General features: G+C 39.0%; 1 protein-coding gene across 2 annotated transcripts in view; it reads right to left on the bottom strand.

Moving 5' to 3' along the window:
• Positions 1–13,628, bottom strand: part of ZFR (zinc finger RNA binding protein) — an 80,101-nt gene extending 66,473 nt beyond the window's left edge. The window contains exons 1-2 of one of the 2 annotated variants that reach the window (XR_011645538.1): positions 13,320–13,480; positions 12,930–13,029 (exon numbers count right to left, since the gene is read on the bottom strand). Coding sequence is in view for 1 of the 2 variants with exons in the window: in XM_004484635.3 (XP_004484692.1) it covers positions 12,930–13,029; positions 13,320–13,356 (137 nt within the window). In the remaining variant the exon portion in view is untranslated. Of the gene's footprint in view, positions 1–12,929; positions 13,030–13,319 lie in introns of both variants that reach the window. The other variant, XM_004484635.3, reaches the window with a different exon arrangement.
• Positions 13,629–14,231: the final 603 nt, after the last annotated feature.

Consider the following 14,231-nt stretch of genomic DNA (forward strand, 5'->3'; position numbering starts at 1 on the left):
AGCCCAAAAACTCCAACCTAACTTCTCCACGGTACGGTTTCTCTGTGAGCTCCTGCTCAACATCTTACTGATATGGCCCAATCAAAGCCTTAATCATTATTTAATCAAGTAAAAGTGAAACCTATGAATCCATTATAATTTAACATGCCCAGAGGAAAAGACCAATACACAAACATAATCCAATATTTATTTCAGGAATTCATAAATAATGCTACATTGCTACAGAATTTTTCTAAGTAGGAAAAATGAATGAAAATTTAATATTCAGCTAAGTAAACCTACATAAAATTCAGTAATCAATTATATTCCTTCATGTTCCTTAAACCTAGCATAGTACTATTATGTCTTAATGAACCGTGGAGATTTTTGATTTGAGGAATAATATATACTAGAGAACCCAAAAACCCTCTAAAAAACAGGGACAAAACAGTTACATTGCAGGTTTTTAAAAAAGATTTTTAAAATTTATCTCCCTCTCCCACACCTCCCCCCAGTTGCCTGCTCTCTGTATCCATTTACAATGTGTTCTTCTGTGGGAATCGTTGTCTCTTTTTGTTGCGTCATCTTGCTGCATCAGCTCTCCGTGTGTGTGCGGTGGCATTCCTGGGCAGGCAGCACTTTTTTCACGCTGGGCGGCTTACTTTACGGGGCACACTCCTTGAGCATGGGGCTCCCCTACACGGGTGACACCCTGTGTGGCACGGCACTCCTTGCACGCATCAGCACTGCGCGTGGACCAGCTCATCACACGGGTCAGGAGGCCCTGGGTTTGAATCTTGGACCTCCCAGTGGTAGGTCCATTGGGCCAAATCCGCTTCCTACACTGCAGTATTTAAGTTATTGGATATCAAGTTTAAGAGTGACTTGCATCCTCTTCTGGCAAAAGTTAGTGTGTTTCTGGTTGTATGCAGGACAGTTGAATATTCAGGTGAAAATACTAGTTATTATTTTTATTTAAAGATTTAGTATGGTTTAAGGAGGTGTGTATGGGTGCCAAGTTAACAAAGGGTAGACTGTGATGGTTAAGTTCATGTGTCCACTTGGCCAGGTTATGGTGTCCAGTTGTTGAAGCAAGCACTGGCCTGATTGCTACTGTGAGGATATTTCATGGATTTAAATTACTGGTAAATTGATTGCATCTATCCTTGATTAAATCTATCCTCAACTAAAGAGATTGCCTTCAACAATGAGTTAACTCTCATCCATTCAGCTGAAGGCCTTAAAGAGAGAAGTGATGATTTCAGAAGTCAGAAGGGAGAATTTCTATCTCTACCTTCAGCCAGCCAGCTTTTCCTGGGGAATTCATTCACTGGAGTTCCTAGCTTAAGGCCTGCTCTGCAGAATTTGGACTTGTCCATCCACACAGTTGTGTAGAGTCAATTCCTATTTTTAAAATCTCATAATAATTTACATGTATATGTATATTTATCTCCTTGGTTCGTTTCCCTAGAAAAAGCTAATACTCTAATTCTGACCTTGTAAAGAGAGTGAAGGGGAAAAAAATCCCAATCAAGAAAAATAGACATGCTGTCACTCAAATTCTTAGATTTACTTTTTCTTCCCTGAAAAACATACTGTGTATATGCATGTTTCCACTTTAGATAAAATGGCAAAGTAACTGATTGAAAAATATTTTTTTCTTTTCTTTTCTTGACACACAAAACACAACCTGACATTTCCATTAATCTAACTTAATGGTCAACACTGTTGGACTTTTCTAGGAAAAATTGTGGCACTTTATATATCTAAAAATATACTGAAAGATTTAACTTCTTTAAATTAGGGTTACTATTTTATAATGTTGTAAAATTAAACTTCTTCAAAGAATCACCCCAAAGACAAACTACCTTTATTCCTTATACTTGACATTGTAATGTCATGTTCCCATTACCTTTTTACAACGCTATGAAGATGAGAAAAGCATAAAATAACCAATCCTATAATTTCTAGCAGACTGGTGGACCACAGGGGTAGGGCAGTGTGTCATATGAAAGCTATTAACAGTTTTCTTGTGCTCTTAAACCCTCACCATACCAGGAAAAACAGTCATTATCACTTACATTTGAACCTACTGGATCCTTTATATTTTTAAGTCATTTAATAGTTCACATAAGAATAACAGACAATAAAGAACTATTAGACATTTTAAAAAGAATTTAAACACTGCAAACCCAAATTTTTGTTCCTATATTGTCCTAGTTTTGACTAGGTTCATGCAAAATGGTCCATGTTCTGTGAACACAACTAAAGTCTCATCAACTTTAATGTATAAGCCTGGGTCATGTCCATCTCGTAAATGCAGATTCCAGACTTCAAATATATCTATAATAGGTTCTATGTAGGTCTTCTGGTCCTATTTTCTGCACTTGCATCATCAAAATACAATACTTAAAGAATTATGAAGTGTTTGACAGCTCATATTTTGTTGAAGAGAGGATGGCCACCTTCTTTGCATCGTAAATGCAAAATATTTTCAATTCTAGGTCTGATATGATCAATGTAATTAATCTTTTCATTTCTATACTATTTCCTTTCAATCATCTTCATATACACATCTGCCTTTCAGCATTCACCCATGAACCTTATCAAGTAAATTTTGGTGCACAAACATCATAAAAGATCAAAGAATTGTCACCTTTCCTTTTAGCAAAATAGGATGTTCTGGTTCTCATCAAAGAGTACTGCATGAGAAAGGACTTTCTACAGAATGACTATCTGGATGAGAATACCATGTCTCCTCTCCATCCGTAGAACTACTGTATACTCATTAATTCTTGAATTTGAGAAGAGTCATTTAGGACACTGTCATCGGAAAACTCAGTCTAAGATAAACTACCAATTTCACCAACATCATTAATCTAGAGAGTGCCATCTTTCTAAATTCATCTTCTGATTCGTCATAATAATTATCTTCCTATGTCATTCGTCTCTTTACCAGTTTGGGCAGAGAATGAATAATTCTCAATTCTCTACAGTGTTCAAGGAACGAATGGTAGACTACAAAGTTAGTTTGTCTAGCATTCTTTTCTATGTGTTTAAAAGAAGATACACTGCTTTGGACAATGTAGTAAGTAAAATAGCCACTACTGCATTATTTCCAGTTATTTTATTATTCCATCACCCTTCTAGGTAATTTACTTTTCCTGTTTATCTTTTTTTTTTTTTTTTAGCATAGTTGGGAATAATTGATAAGAGGAAATTGCAAACTATTTCAAGATATAGAAAAAAATAAGATTAATATCCCATAATGTATCTAATATCCCAGATCCAATGGATTCATATAGTAATTACAAGACAGGACAAGGTTTATTCCCCTTTACTGTAAAACCTCTAAGAAGAAAAGTCCTAGGAAGCGGATGTGGTTCAAGCGGTTGAGCACCTGCTACCCACACAGGAGGTCCCGGTTCCATTGCCAGTGCCTCCTAAAAACAAAAAATCAAACAACAAGAAAACTAATGAAAAAAACAATTCAGGGGAGCTGATGTGGCTCAGTGCTTGAGAGTCAGCCTCCCACATGGGAGGTACCGGTGCCTCCTAAAAACAAAAAAAACAAGAGAACAAGTGAAAAAATCAACTCAGGGTAGCTGATGTGGCTCAGTGGTTGAGTGCCAGCTTCCCACATACCAGGTTCCAGGATCAATTCTCAGCCCTGGTGCCTCCAAAAAAAAAAAGTCCTGAAATAATAATCCTTGTAACCAGTTGTAAATTGAATTGCTCAAATACCCTAAATATCCTAAGTTAATGAAGGCGTTCTATAACTTTCTACACTCAAGAAAAGCAATTTTTTATTATTTCCTAAACATACTAACTTTCCTTCAGGAAAACATATGAATATTTACATTAAATGAGTTTGAAAAAAAGAACTAAAATAGCCTCCTGTCACTTCAGGTCAATTTTTACTATCAAGTTGGTTTTCTGTTTTCTGAGTTTTTTAAAAGACAAACTTACTGTATTTTCAGAAGTTTTTGGATTCTGTAAATGTAAATAAGGAATTATATCCTGTATAAGAAGATCATAAAGTCCCTTGAAGCTAAAGCTAGGATAATTGGATATTCTTAAGACAATGGAGATCCAGTTAAGGATTCCAAGCAGGAGAATGTTATGATTAAATCAGCATTTTAGAAAGACCATTCTGCTTAGAGTAAAAAAAAAAAAAGACTGGGGATGAGGAGCACTAGGGTAGCAATAGAAGCTATAAAGCCAATCTCATAAATTACAGCATTCTTTAATCTCTGCTATCCTCAATATGACTGGTGCTTAAAGGACTTTCACTACAACTTTTTCTATCAAGAATGTTCGTATGTCTTCAAATCTATTTTCAAGGACATTCTTTGCTCATCTAATGCTGACTTCCATACTAACGTATTTTTATATATCTTTTCCCCAAAATAAAAAATGAATTCAAAATTTTATTTTCATTTGATCCATCTTCAACCATAGTGCTTCCCAATCCCATGTGACCTAGGATGCTCAAATGTTTATGTGAACACTAAAAGAACTACCAAAACTTATATTAAGCAAAATTTTATGCTAGTCTTTTTGTACCTCCAAATTATCAAATTTCAGTTTTTTAAATAATGGCTACCCATTAAAATACCAATAATTTGTTAACTATATCAAATCCTTAATCCAGTCTAAAGCCCTAAAACTGCTGACTACATCTCTATCTTCTTTTGTTTTTTTTTAAAGATTTATTTTTTATTTCTCTCCACTTCCCCCTCAACATCCCCCCCCCCCCACCGTTGTCTGCTATTTGTGTCCATTCACTGTGTGTTCTTCTGTGATCACTTCTACCCTTATCAGTGGCATCGGGAACCTGTTTCTTTTTTTGTGTCATCTTGTGTCAGCTCTCTGTGTGCACGGTGCCATTCTTGGGCAGGCTGCACTTTCTTTCGCGCTGGGCGGCTCTCCTTAAGCATGGGGCTCCCCTACACAGGGGACACCCCTGTGTGGGGGCACCCCTACATGGCACCGCACTCCTTGTGCATATCAGCACTGCATGTGGGCCAGCTCCACACAGGTCAAGGAGGCCTGAGGTTTGAACTGCGGACCTCCCGTGTGGTAGAAAGACGCCCTACCCATTGGGCCAAGTCCACTTCCCTTCTTTTGTTTTTTATGACACTAATATTCTGACTCTTCCCCCACTCAGTATTAGTTTCTTCCTCTGACCCCACCTCAAACATAGATGTTCTCAAATTTATAACCACAGCTATATTTTTTCCTATTTTTTTCATTCATTTAAAAAACATTAATCCACAACTTCTCCAACAAAAAAATGTTTACTAAGTGCTTGATGTACCCTAGGTATTGTACTTTCTCTGGTTTCATCCATAGGCACAACTACAATGTAAATCACCACCATATGGATGATATCCAGATTTACACTCCCAACACTTACCCCTTTTAAGAGTTACATTTCCAAATATCTATTCAATAAAATAGCTAACCTTAATAATATACTGTATGCCAAGTACTGTTCTGAGCACTTTACAAATATTCTCTCATTGGAGCCTCAAAACAACACATTGATGATAATGTTCTGGTATTTTGATGTGGGTGCTAGTTACACAGGTGTGCTCAGTTTGTGACATTTCATCAAGTTACACCCTTATTATATGTGTAGTTTTCCTATAAATGTATGTATACTATACTTGAACAGAGAATTTTTAAAAACCTCAATCCTATGAGGTAGGGATCTATGTCTCCAATTTATAAAGAAACTGACAAATCATAAGACTTTGCCCAAGGTCACATGGCACGTAGGAGATGCAAGGGAATCAGCTTAAGTAAAAGCCCACATAGTCACTATTACATCATGCACTTCACACATTATTATTAGCTTGGTTGGACACATTTACTCTATCTAAATCTTTCATTTTCAGAATGAAAAACTATATATATTTTTTTACTTTCATTTGCATTTTTTGCACGTTGAGGTTATTCCTGAGCTTTAAGTTTTTGTTTCCTCAGTTTCCTGTGGAACATCTTTTTCTTTTGTGCAACCTCCTCTTCTGGTTTAGGAATGATTTATTCTTTCTCAGTAATCATCATCTCAATGTGGAAGGGGGAGCTCATGTATGGGTTAATCCGACCATAAACTAAGTATAACGGTGCAACTTGGGGGCTTTGTTCACCAGAATGTGCTCAATGACCAGAGAATCTAAATCTAAACCCTTAAGTTCAGCACTACTTTCTGCATTTTTAAGTATGTGCAACAAAAATTCAGGACTCTTTATGGGTCACCAACCCTGTGTCCAGCCCTACTTTTTGGCCTGGGCACACCTACCAACACCACCACTGTAATGACAGAATGGCACATATTGCTTCTGTAAAGTGACATCTTTCAGATACTTTTTGACTTTTCAAATATGAATACCCTTGATGGCCTGGGCAGTTTCTCAGGTGTTCTTAAAGGGAACACGAAGATTGAACCTCTTGACTTACATGATTTTGTGGGGTTTTCTGGGTCAAGGGAATAGCAAACCATTTTCAGAGATCACCTTGGGCGACTTACAGGAAGAGCACACAAAATCTATCTTGAGCTCCACAGTCAGAATCCTCCAATTCTCCGTTTTAGTTCTCATTAAAACTCAGTTTTGACCATTATCATTGCAGTTATTTGTAGAGATGTATATATGCTTACTCTTATCCCCCGAGGTATTCTACCCTTCAGAGTAGGGACTATGCTACTGTGGATCTCATTAAATATTAAACAAGTGAATTAATCCCTAAATTGTAGTTTAATATACAGATTACAAGACAATCATATTTATTTCATCTGGTTTCTTTAAGTATCCATTAAGAGATGCAGTGGATACAAGTGTTATGAAACACTATGAAATATCATTAAGAACAATGACCCTAATCCTGTATTGATAGAGTGGTGCCAATAACAATTGATGGAGAAGCACAGTAGGAGCACTTCTCACCTTTAATCAGTATATTAAAGATATACTTAATTCTAACATACTTTGTCAATTACTACATTTATAAGTTCAAAGACTTACAAACTTCTTTCTAACATGATGGCCTAGTTCTCTAACAATTTTAGCTAATTTGTCTTTTTTTTGGGGGGGGGGGGACAAAAACCTTTATTTGAACAACTGAACATTTGAATCCAACTTTCCATATAAGCACTGGTCTATCTTTGGGCGTTCTATTCTAATTCAGTGATCTTTTGTCTATTCCTGCACGAGCAGCTCATTTTTCTACTGATAAATTTGGTATCTGATCATGTAAATCCTTTCTTATTATTTTTTACAAGATAGTCATGACGTATGTTTGGACAAATACTCTCTTCACTATAAACATTAGAATCCCTTTATCAAGTTACTGTGAAAATCCTGTTGTGATTTTTTTATTGGAATGACATTAATATATAGATTACCTAGGAGAGAATTGGTAACTTAACGGTATTTATTTTTTCACTCCATGAACACAGCCTATCTTTATTTTTCTTCTTTTGTGACCTTTAAACCCTATTATATTTTCTCCATAAAGTTTTTGCTTGTTAGTTTTATTCCTTAGTAAGTCCTATGGCTTTATAAAACAGGATTTACTTGAAATAATCTAATTCGATATTGCTGAAATAAAGATGCTGCTTATTTTTGCCTCATCTTAGATCCAGAAAATTTGTTGAAGTCTTATTAGCTCTCATATTTTGTTTAAAGGTTGTAATAATGTTGCCTCAAACAACCAAAATTTTCTTTCTTTCCCTTATCAAACTGAAACAGAAAATGAGGCCTATCAATTGATACTCAAGCACCTACTTTTAAAACCAAAAACATAATTTTACCTGGCGATTGTGAGGGGTTATATATTAAGGGTACGACAAACATTAACCAAGAATTCTTTTAAAATTCTTTTAGTATTATTCAAACTTTACACTAAACTAGTATTGATAGAATGTCTACTGAATATCAAGCACTAGGCTAGGAAGTTTTATATTTAATCTTCACCAGATAGTCTAACAAAGGTTAAGTGACTTGGTCAAGTGACTTAAGGGATGGAGCTGGGATTCTAAAGCCAAGCCTATCTAGCTCCAAATTCATGCTCTTTTCATTAGAGTATATATAGTATACTATATCATAGTATCCTGAAAGACAGTTTATGAAAGCACAGTCAGGGATATACCTTATGCATGCCATACCAGAATATTTTCACTTACCCTATTCTTAAAGCTACATATACATATACTTTTATTGCTAACATACAGAGAAAGTATCAATGTAACAGTAAAAATCCTGTTGGAAAGAAAATTTTCATTATTTCAAACTCATTCATGCAATATGCATCCTAAGGTCTCTGATTCAACAATGCAAGAGCTGATATAATTAGCAGTTGCAGTAATTTTTTTTTTGTACAGTCAGTAAATTTCCATCACCATGGTTTCAAAAACCTGTTCACCTGGTTTTTTCCCTTCACATTTACTGACTAGACCTTTTCTACCTTACTAGTGTTACTTTCATTCTTTCATTCAAAACACAATATTCTTAACACTACATTCAAATAAAAAGTAAAAATGAATGAGAAAGGAAAAAAAGAAAGGCAATTCACTGGCTAATTAGCCCACACAAGTTACTTCTTCATATCACTAAGATAACTTTGATAGGTTATTTTGAAGAGAACTCAAGAATCATTACATGAGATTCCTTGCTTTCACTATCAGGTGCTTAAACTTATATCCAGACTATGGTCAAAATCCACTTACAGGGAAACGGACTTTGGCCCAGTGGTTAGGGCGTCCGTCTACCATATGGGAGGTCCGCGGTTCAAACCCCGGGCCTCCTTGACCCGTGTGGAGCTGGCCATGCGCAGTGCTGATGCGCGCAAGGAGTGCCGTGCCACGCAAGGGTGTCCCCCGCGTGGGGCGCAAGGAGTGCGCCCCGTAAGGAGAGCCGCCCAGCGTGAAAAGAAAGAGCAGCCTGCCCAGGAATGGCACCGCCCATACTTCCCGTGCCACTGACGACAACAGAAGCGGACAAAGAAACAAGACGCAGCAAATAGACACCAAGAACAGACAACCAGGGGAGGGGGGGAAATTAAATAAATAAATAAATCTTTAAAAAAAAAAAAATCCACTTACACATTTTTCATTTAACAAAATTTCTTAAGGCTTTAAGAAAATGGGGGGTAACGTGATTATTTTTCACACGTAATCTTTAGTCTAAAGTCTTTGAATTCAATGTATTAGATAAGAAATGGTAAAAAACTTTGCAAAACAATTGTTTTAAATAGCCAGCTTTATTGAAGGTTGAATAATATTCATACAGAAATGACACATTTTAAGAGTTGCATATAGGCCAAATAAATCTAATTTAATTAAGAACAAGCTAAATTTTTTGACATCCAGGTAATGAACAAGTATCTTGACTACAGAGAGATAACAAAGATTTCATGTATCCAAGGTTTTTCTAAAGAATGAGTAAAGAGAAACTGGTTGCAAACTCCTCCCTAAAGTGTTATAACCTATTCTATGTGGAATATAATGGGAATACTATATTTCTGTATCCAAATATTCAAACACTGAAGAACTCCTAAGAGAACTTCTGTCACTGTCATGAAGTGTGTGTGTGGGGGGTGGGGGGGATGGTAATCCTAGGAATCTATTAATTAGAAAGTTCCTTATACTTGATTTATGGGTCAGATAAGGTATCTGTATTAATAATAATATCTAAGGATATGTAAATGCAGGCACAGGTCTTTAAATTAAGCCATAATTTAACCATAAAAAAAGGTTTAATTTTTCCACTGAGAATTATTTTTGCTAATCTGAAGTCCTTATAACTGTTAACAGTTCTTCTTCCAAAACTTTTTAGAGTAAAATTAGACTTATCCATCTAAAAATATATCTTCTAAAAAAAAAAAAAAAAAAAAGGCACTATGCTGCTGTAGGGTGACTACTCAATGAAGTTCCCTTTCAGCCATGAAGTCATTCCTATATTTTCACCATGCCTTAGATGTGCTTCATACCATGCAACCCCACAAATTAACATTCTATCAGAAACATATACATACAAACACATAAAAATGAATTTTTTTAACTGCCATAATTTTGATTTCTTCATTTCTGAGGGGAATAAAGGTCAGAAAATTAAAAGATTACATTTGCAAGAGCGGCAAATGGCATAAAAGGCTTATTTATCTTAAAAATTACACAAGGGAAGAAGAAAACACTCAGTAGGCTGAAACAATTTTTAGCACAGTGATTTAGAGTAAATGCTTCCCACAAGTGTTTGAAACACATGATGTGAAAAAGTTCTTTACTCTAAAAAAGTTATTAGTAGCAGAACTTTGTTGGAGAGAATTTTGATCTTTACTGTATCAACATGAATCCCTAAAAATTAACAAATTTAAGTCCAAATCTAAAATAAATTTAATCAAACACCTTACACAGCTATAACCAAGAAAACTAAGAATCTGAATTAAATTTAGATCTTAAAGATGTTTATTTTAATTTACAGTATCTGTATTCAAAGATAGGTGAAGCAAAGCATGCACATCATCCACATTTAAATGCCTAAGATGTCCCTGAGTTTGAGAACCTGAAAAAAAAAAAAAAAAGCAAAGGAAGTCTTGGTTGTCTACCTGTAAGTTACATTATAAATACTTCCAGCCAGGAAGAAAAATTAACAGCATAACTGCATTTTTTCATATGCTTTTACTATTAATGCTATTTGTTCCCTGAACCAAAACATAAGCATTATTGAGTCTGACTTCTTGCCACTAAATGTAAATAATTTTAACTATACTTATACACACAGGACAGAGTTTCTTAACAATTAATTGTGGTGATACATACATATGTCAAAAAATCTAGCCTTTTCTCCTTAGATACACTCATCTCAATCAACCTGATAATTTGGACTGCTGTTACAGTTAACTGAAACTTAGAAATGCAATGCAAGAAAAGTTCTGTAATAATTTCCTGGATGATAGAGATAAAAGACATATGCAAATATTAATAAAAAACAATTATCTTTTAATTGGCATTTCCTCCCCTTATTTCTATCCACAGAAACATTAGAAAAAAAAATTAAAACTGCCACAAAAAAAACTGCGACTTTTTCAGTTAAAACATCCAAACTGACCACTTAAGCAAAACACTTTTGTAAAAACATGCAAAAATTTTAATGGTTAAATACAGCCTTTTGTAGAACACATAGTACTTGGTAGCAGATTTATGGCAAAAAAAAGCTGATTTAGTTATCTCATTTCCCAGATAAACAAACTAGCTAGAATTTTTTCTCTCTCCATGAAAATTATTAGTCCTAAAGGGTCTTTTATCAAAGTAAACGAAACTTTTGTTGTTCTAATTATCACAACTTGAAAGCAAAGGATTTTTCAATGTTTGAAAAGCCCCAAGATTTGCTGTAATAATTTGTTATCTCAGTGCTTTTCTGGAATATAAACTTCCAGATAAGAGACCTGTACAATGCACATGGGTTTAAGGCATTAGACCTTTAGTAAAACATAAATTTAATAAAACGCTCATTTTTACACATTTTGAAATAGTAGGGTCTAAAGTAGTGTTATATTTTAATTGGCAGCAATTATTTCACTTTTAGTGGAACATAAAACAATGGTACTTCTTAAGATCACTGACATCTTAGCATTTCATGAAATTCAGCAACTTTGTTTCTCAGAATTGAAAGCTTTAGTGCTATAAGAAATTTAGCTCAATATCTCATTTTACAAATGAGGAAAAACGAAAGCCCAAAAAGTTAAGTGATGGCCCCGACATCATAAAATAGCAAGACTGGAACCCAAATCTTTTGGCTCCCAACGATGCCCTTTCCATGACATAAACTGCCTTCTGAAGCAAATGAGTTAAGAAAACTATCTGGATTTAACCAACAGCTAATATACCAAATACATATAGGTATCCGCTCTAAGCACTATCTACAATAAAAGCTACACACTTAGGAGTCCAGTTTGTTTATGGCCTGAATGTAAAGAGACTGTCTGATGCCGATTCAAAAGTAATAACAGGAGCAACTAAAATCCACGTCTTTTTTTTTCCTTTGCCTAAGATAAGATGTATAATGAACCATAGACACTTCAGAAATGAAAGCTTCCCTTAAGGTAGAGATTTCATATATGGTGTTTTGCAATCAAGGACTGAGTACAATCTCACTAGGACTTTCTTTTCCCCGGAGGGAAAAGACCACCAAGGGGAATTACTGCCCCAACTGGAGTCTAAATTCAATTGCTAAAACAAGGCTGTGCACTCAACTAGCGGTACTAGAAACTTCGCACATCTTTTCCAGTCTAACAACTACACAATTCACAGGTGGTTGATATGTTTACATCTCAACTTGGAGGAACTCAATGAACGCAGTGACACCCGTAGTTTATTTGCAGGACTTGCAGTGAAGGGCCAGAAGCCACAGGACAGTGTACAAGGCCCCCGAGAAAACGACACGTTATCTGGGCTCTGGGGGCTGGAGCACCGGGTGAAAACTGGTGAACGACAGGCGTCGCGGAAGGGGCCGGTGGGCTGTGCGACTCGGCCCTCCTCGCGAGGTCTCTACGCGCCCCCTCTCTAGCTCAAGTGGGGAGGAAGGTAAGAGGTGGGGGCTTGCACAGACGGAGGCGGGGACTGGAAGAAAAGGGGCCTCGGCCTCCGGTCTCCTCTCTGCCTCCCGGGCGGCGGATGCAGCTCGGCTCCGAGGCCGCGGGAGGCCATTTTAACCGCGGGGCCGCCAAAGGCCCCCGCGGCCCTCCAGGTCCCTAAACCTCGGCTCTCTCCCTCCCCGCCCCCACGGGGGCCGCTCCCCGCCGCGGGCGGGGCGGGAGAGGCCGCAGGGGCCTGCCGCGGGCCGGGACCCTGGACCACCGGGCGGGGACTGGCGCCGGGGCATCGTGCCGGCGGGATCGGGCGGAGGGGCAGGCAGGGGGAGAGAAGGGAGAGAGCGGGGAGCCGTTACCTATACTGGGCCGCAGCCGCCGCCGCCGCCGCCCCGCTGTGGGTGAATCCAAAGTAGTTGCCGGTCGCCATTTTGGCATCTTCCCCCAGCCGGCTGGGCACTGCAGCGGGCACGGAGATTCGGGTCCCATGGCGGGAGGAGAGACACGGAGGGGCCGAGACGCCAAGGAAGGGAAGGGGGGAGAGAGAGAGAGGCGCCGTGAGAAGCTGCCCTCGCCGGGGCCGCGGCCGCGCCGCCTCCCCCCTCCCGCCTCGCACTCCCTCACTCACTCGCACGCCCGAGTGGCGGCCGCCGCCTCCTCCCCGGAGCCACCCCAACCCCCGCACCTCCCGCTGCCCCGGACGGGGGAAGGGGCCGGGCAGAGGCCACGGCGGGGCACATTATACTCACCATAGGTGAAAGAAACTACAGGGCATATGGGAATCATGGGCTCGGGCTGCTGCTGCTGAACTCTGAACTCTCACCCGCTGCCTCCCTCCTCTGCCCCGCTCCTCCTCAGCGGAGAACAGACCGCCGGCTCCGGCCGCACTGCGCAGGCGCCCTGCGCGCTCGGCATCCTGGGAGCAGTAGTCCCCGCCGCCTTGGCGAGCGCGTGTTGGGGCCTCCGCGGCGGGGAGCGGGGGTGAGGCACGCCTTGGGGATGGGATGGGAAGCGGACCGCCGGCCTCGCCTTCCCTAAAGTGTTAGTGACCACTTGCCGCATCCCCAGCTGTGGAGGTGCGTGCCAGGAGCGTCTGGCCCGGTCGTGGGAGAATCAGGGAAAGTGACCAGAGAAAGTGACGTATTAGCCTTTTCTTTTTCTTTCACGTTTGCGTGTACATTTGTTCTGTACTTTTCAGTCCTTTTCGCCCTTTCAGGTGTGATCAGAATTTGCTCTGGACTAACAGATTCTTCCTCATTTCCCGCATTCCTGCTTCTTGTCCTCAGCTCCTGAAATGGGGGAGGAGAGAAAGGGAGGAGAAGACGGTAAAAGTTTCACATTCTTAAAAAGAATGGAAAGTCTATGCTCTTCTGCTGGACTGAAAACACACTCCCAAACACACCTTTTGCCATTCCCCTCCCCTACTCCCAGATTCAACTTTATTGAGCCCCTGACAAGATGTCAGGCGCTATTCTAGGTACTGGAGATACACCAAGCAGTGAGCCAAACAAAGTCCCTTTTTCTCGCGCAGCTTAAATTTTAATAGGGCGTAAGGGGTGGGGAGTGGGGGATGAAGGCCAAACAAAAACCTGAAAACAAACTATGCCGGATGGTGATTGGAACTTTAAAGAAGCGGGTAAAGGGTATAGACAGTGGAGGGA

The sequence above is a fragment of the Dasypus novemcinctus genome, chromosome 2 (assembly GCF_030445035.2).
Source record: "Dasypus novemcinctus isolate mDasNov1 chromosome 2, mDasNov1.1.hap2, whole genome shotgun sequence".
In the NCBI taxonomy this organism is placed as follows: domain Eukaryota; kingdom Metazoa; phylum Chordata; class Mammalia; order Cingulata; family Dasypodidae; genus Dasypus; species Dasypus novemcinctus.